Source organism: Bison bison, unplaced genomic scaffold, assembly GCF_000754665.1.
Source record: "Bison bison bison isolate TAMUID 2011002044 unplaced genomic scaffold, Bison_UMD1.0 scf7180017863476, whole genome shotgun sequence".
In the NCBI taxonomy this organism is placed as follows: domain Eukaryota; kingdom Metazoa; phylum Chordata; class Mammalia; order Artiodactyla; family Bovidae; genus Bison; species Bison bison.
The window spans coordinates 6685-12469 of record NW_011494048.1 but is presented as its reverse complement, the minus strand read 5'-3'; the positions used below and the strand labels follow the sequence as shown (position 1 = coordinate 12469).

Genomic DNA, 5785 nt, shown 5'->3' with positions numbered 1-5785 from the left:
TGTGCTCTTCCGATCTGGAGGCGGGGACACGGTCACCCCCCACGGCGGGGGGGAAGGGGCCGGTCACCCCTTGTGGCAAGGGGCGGGGACACGGTCACCCCCCACGGCGGGGGGTGGGGGGTGGGGACCCTGCAGCCCGCCCTGCTTGCTCTGGTGTGGGCCCACCCTGGGCCTCGGGGGAGCACGTTGTTACCCGGGCTTCTAGCAGGTTCCACCTTGCAGTCCATTGGCAGGCTCCAGACTTTCTTTGCCCACCCACAGCCCACAGCCTTGGCGAGGGGGCAGGACTGCAGCTGGCACGTGGGACTCACACTCACTCCCAGGAGAGCCCAAGGGCTTTGGCCCAGGCACCAGGTACACACCCCAGCAGCCTCCCCAGCCTTTGCAACCCACAGACGCTGGTGCCCAGACAGGCCGGCAGGGCCATGTCCACAGGCACAGCTGAGTGCGTGTGTTCAGGTGTCCTTCACTGTCCCTGAAACCACAGATCTAAACACCTAATACCATGACAAACCGGTGAGGAGAACTCTTCTCATCCAACAGAAATCCTGGGAGCAACCAGCAGCCACAGGGCAGAAGAAACAGACTCAGAACACACACCTTTCACCAGGAAAGACTCCAAGGGCTCAGAACTTCTAAATGCATATTCAAGATCTTCTAGGAAAATTCTCCTAAACTTGACGCAGGGAAGACCTTTCTAAATGTGACATAAAATTAGCCACAGAGGAAAAGATTAATAAACTCAACTACATGAAAATTAAGTGCTTTTTGCATGGCAAAGAATACCACAAGTAAAATAAAAACTGACAGAAAGTATGTGAAACACGTTCAGGAACCTGTATCCCCAGTGTACAAAAAGCCCTCACAAATCACAAAGCACAAAAACATAAACAATCCGATAGAAAAGTGAGCGAAAGCTGTCAACACAGACAGTCACAGAAAAGGAGACAGCGTGTCTGCCAGGCTCGAGTCTGAGAAAAGCACCCACATTCCCCAAAGCCCAAGGAGCACCGTGCACCTGGCGGGACTCGGTTCTAGTGCCGGCCAGTACGGTGACACCTGTGAGGTCACAAACGCCACACTCCTGGCCTGAGCGACGCCACTTGTAGGAACATGCGTGCCTGTTGGGTCTGGCCTTGATTCACCTGCTTGCAAGCTGATAGCTTGCTGCTGGCTACTGATCCTGGCTGAGGCACCAGCTCCCCCAGCTCAGCAGGAAACTCACTGCTCACAGCACAGCGGGGCACACCTCTCCGTCTGCATCACTGACCCACGCCCCCAAGTCCACGAGGGTGACACAGGCGGCCAGGCAGGGGCTGCAGAGCGGGCTCTGAGTCAAAGCCGAGACGTCCACCACTCCCACCGTGAACATTCAACGAGCTTGCTCGGTCCACGAGGAAAGGCCAGCGCGTGGCCAGAGCCGCCGCCTCTGCAAAGACGGGTGAGAGCGCAACACAAGGCCCAAAGTCACAGCAGACACCAGTGAGATGGCCTGAGCAGGCGCTGGCAGAGGGCTGGGGCCAACACACCACGGTGCATCCTGAACTGCTGGACAAGGAACCCTCGAGGAACAACGTCACAGGCACACTGCCAGGTGTGCAAACACGGCCAGCCCCTCGTGCACAGAGGCAGGGAGCTGCCCCGATAAACACTGTTTTGGCTGGTTTGTGCGTTACTGCTCTCAGACCCCAGGTGTGGACATGGCCCCTGGGTCCTGGTGGACACACCCCTGCCCCCGGATCCCAGGGCACACAGCTGTGTCTCCAGGTCCTTTCTTTCCCTATCTAAGGAGACAAGTGTTCTCACCAGAGCAGAGGAGCTGAGGACGTTGCCCCACCTCTCCCTGGGTATACAACTCTGCTGTCCCCCCGCCTCCCACAGACTAGGCTGCACACTTGCCCCCAGCCCCATCCCAAGGTCACAGAAGCCACACAGCTGACTTAGGTGACAGCCACTTTCCAAAGTCCAGCCTCACCAGTCTTGCAGCCCGTCCTTGGGGCTGGAGGGGCCCCCATTCCTGTCAACCTCTCACGGGTCCTACAGCCCCCAGGGGCCGGAGGGTGGCCTGGGTCACAGAAACCCAATGCCCACACAGACATGACTGCAGGGTGCCCTCATGGTGGCCCCGAGCTGCACTGGGCAGCCATAGACGGGGCTGGTGGGGTTGCGCCTGGGGTACCCCTCAACTCAGCCTCCTGGAGGCTTGGAGGATGAGCCCCAGTCTCCTTTCACTTGGGGTTAAGCCCTGGGGCACTGGGGTGTATCCAGCCGGAAACAGTCTCACCCCGGAAGGGGGGTACCCCTTGGCCGGACCTAAGCTGCAATCAGGGCTGGGAAGGCAGCCCAGGGTCCTGCCCCCAAGCCCGGCAGCCAAGACCCCAATGTCCTGAGGGTGCCTGGCCCTCAGGAAGGCCTGACAGAACCCTTGCCTCACTCGCTTTCTTCCTAAAATTCACTTTTTCCAATGAAAGCACAAGGCCTCCCCTCCGTCAGTAGGCATCAGCAAAGACATGATACTTTACTGTTTCTGAACGGGCTTCCTGCGTTTTCTCCCGGCGTACAGGCACTCCCCCGGTGGGATCATCGTCTCGGGCCCTAAAAGAGAGGGAGCATCAAGTCGGTCATGTGAACGGAGCCGGTGTCCACACATTGCCCCAAACCCCAAGGCAGCGGGCGGGGCGTGCCCCCTCACAATGAGGCACGCGAGGGCATGATGCCCCGGGTGTGAACCATGGCCCCCAGGCCCAGGCCCTGAACGTGGGAGCTGGCTCCTGCCACGCCCCTTCTCCACACACAGCCCCTGGGCCCCCAGGGTGGCCCGAGCACCCGGTCCTGTCACCGCACTCCTGAGACAACAGCCCTGGCTGGGAGAGCTCCCGGTAGGTAGACCCCCTGAAGCGACTGGAAACAGGAGTCGCTGGTCCAGCAGGACACCAGGCCGCGGGCACAGAGGGCTGAGTGCTGGGTCGGGGCTCCGGGCAGGCGCCCCTCTCCTGCTCCCTGTGGCCCGTCTGTCCCTCCCAGCAGCCTACCTCCCCCAAAGCCTGCACTTCTGGGCACACGGGCTTCCTCTTTTCTACGTAAAATCTCTCTCGATGCCACCACACTGGGCATCCGCTTTGGCCGCTAACTCAGAGCTGCACTGAGCCTGCTGACCATGCCTGGTGGCCACCACCTGCAGTGTGGATGCGATCACTGGCTGAGGGAGCAGCCCTGTGACCATTGCCTGAGGCTGGGCAGCCTGCCCATCACCTCAGGACACACGTCAGAACCTCGGTTTCCCGTGCAGTGGGGCTGAGCCTCACAGACGCCCTGCAGACCAGCCCTCTGCATCAGGCTCCGGGCCAGCAGACACGGAGAGGAGGCCAGCGGTCCTGCCAGGCCTCAAGTGTCCAACCTGGAAGAGGAAGCAGATTCAAACTCACAATTTCCACCCTTTCCTCCACGTTCAGCAAGTGACGTGAAAATGCCGGAAACGTCATGAATCCACTCTAAGCATAAGAAACACACTTTGACTACTGGCAAAAGTAGGTAAAGGAAATGGATCAAAAAGGATACACCGATCCAAAGTCCAGCTGGAGTAGCTGTGTGAGTAGCTGAGTGAGTGTCAGACAAAGCTGACTTCAGACAAAGGAGAGTCACCAGCACAGAAAGGGATGCCGCACATGAACGGCCGTCTTTCTCGATGACGGGCCGTCTTTCTCAATGACGGGCCGTCTTTCTCGATGACGGGCCGTCTTTCTCAATGACAATACACCACCCAGAGCTTCAAAATGCATGAAGCGAAAACTAAAAAAAACCGAGAAGATAATTCATCAGTGACTTCAACATTCCTTTCTCACTAATCGATCGTGGTTCAGTCACTAAGTCGTGCCCGACTCTGCGACCCCATGGACTGCAGCACGCCAGGCCTCCCTGTCCATCACCAACTCCCAGAGTTTACTCAAACTCCTGTCCATTGAGTTGGTGATGCCATCCAGCCATCTCATCCTCTGTAGGGCCCTTCTCCTGCCTTCAATCTTCTCAGTAATCAAGATAGCAAATAAACAGAAAATCACAAAAGTTGTGGAATACCCACACCACAGACGTAGACTAACGGAAGTGTATACAGACCACGCCACCCGACAGCAGCAGAGTCCACGCTCTGTAGTTGGGACACTCAAGACAGACCATATTCTGAAATATAAAGCAATCCGTAACAGACTTAAAAGAATAAAAATCATACAAAGTATATTCTCTAACAATAATGGAATTAAACTAGAAACATATATGGAAAATTCCAAAGTATCTGGTAATAAAATAACCATCTGTCAAAGAGAAAGTCTCAAAGAAATTTAGAAGTATTTTGAATTGAATGAAAATACTTGACGGATGTGAGTTTGAGTGAACTCCAGGAGTTGGTGATGGACAGGGAGGCCTGGCGTGCTGCGATTCATGGGGTTGCAAAGAGTCGGACACGACTGAGCGACTGAACTGAACTGAACTGAACAACACATCAGACTTTATGGGGCACAGCTGAGCAGTACTTTGATGGACAGTGGTAACATTAAATGTTTATAGTAGGAAAAAATTAAATGTTCCAGGTAAGTAACCTAAGCTTCCACTTTAAGTGACTACAAGAAAACCAATCCAAATCAAGCAGAAAGGTGGAAATAATAAAGAGGAAATATCAATAAAACTTATGTTTCTTCTGTTTGTTTATTTTATTTTGTTTTGTTTTGTTTTCCCTGGAGGCATGTGGGATCTTAGCTTGCCAATCACAGATCAAACCTGCACTCCCTGCATTGGAAAGCAATGTCCTACCCACTGGATTGCCAGAGAAGTCCCTCAGTGAAACTTAAAACAGAAAAACAGAGAAAAATAAACGAAGCCAAGAGCTGATTCTTTGAAAAGACCAACAAAATTGATAAACCTCTTGCCAGCCTGATCAAAAAATAGAGAAGAGACAAATTACCAATATCATGAATGAAAGAAGGTGAAACAGAGGAGGACCTTATGGTCCTTGGCCCCTACCAATTCCTCTGCCTGTCTTTTGTCTGCAGAAAACTTTAGTCAAAGAATAAATTTAATCAGAGAAGTGAGAAATGCAGAAACGAAGGACAACAGACTAAATAATAATGCAGTCATTAAGCACAGTCAAGGACCTTCAGCTCTTTCTCAAAGGCTATATATAATATTCTGAGCCATATCCTGTGACCTGTCTTATAGACACTAAAATACCAGATGGAGAATTTAAACTACATGATGACCAGACTGTACCCAGGAATTGGCCTCAAAGAAATGGTAACAAACTGACCCTGGAGCTGAAAATTAACTGTACCTAAAACAACCAAGATGATGTTGGTCAGACCACCGATGACCAATTTGAAGATGACTGTCAGAGCTGACTGTGCTGTTTCTGCTGTTTCTGCGTGTAGAACCTCCCGCCCAACTTCTGTCTGTAAAAGCTCTTGCCCTGCTGGTTGCCAGTAGCAGGGTGGGAGTCAGCCTTTGGACAGACGTCTGCCATCCTCTCTCCGTCCCAGCTGCCAGCATCTGAAATAAAGCAAACTTTCCACCAACCTGGCCTGTTTACTGGCTTTTGGGCAGCGAGTAGCCAGACCCCACATACCTCTTGGTAACAGATTTTGCAGCAAGCAGCCCACCTCACTCTTTTGGTAACAAAGGGACATCACTACAGATCCCACAACCATCAGAAGGAAAGCAAGGGAACACGGCCATGAACTCAGCTGTGTGCCCTGCAAGTTCATGTGTTAAAGCCCTGGTCCCACATCTGAATGTCCTG

General features: G+C 53.4%; 1 protein-coding gene across 1 annotated transcript in view; it reads right to left on the bottom strand.

The window, feature by feature from the left end:
- The window catches only part of LOC104983858 (aryl hydrocarbon receptor repressor-like), a gene marked incomplete at its 3' end in the record, with an annotated part of 9070 nt that extends 6486 nt beyond the window's left edge, over positions 1–2584 (bottom strand). The window contains exon 1 of the mRNA XM_010833381.1: positions 2523–2584. Coding sequence (XP_010831683.1) covers positions 2523–2584 — 62 coding nt within the window. The remainder of the gene's footprint in view (positions 1–2522) is intronic.
- Positions 2585–5785: the final 3201 nt, after the last annotated feature.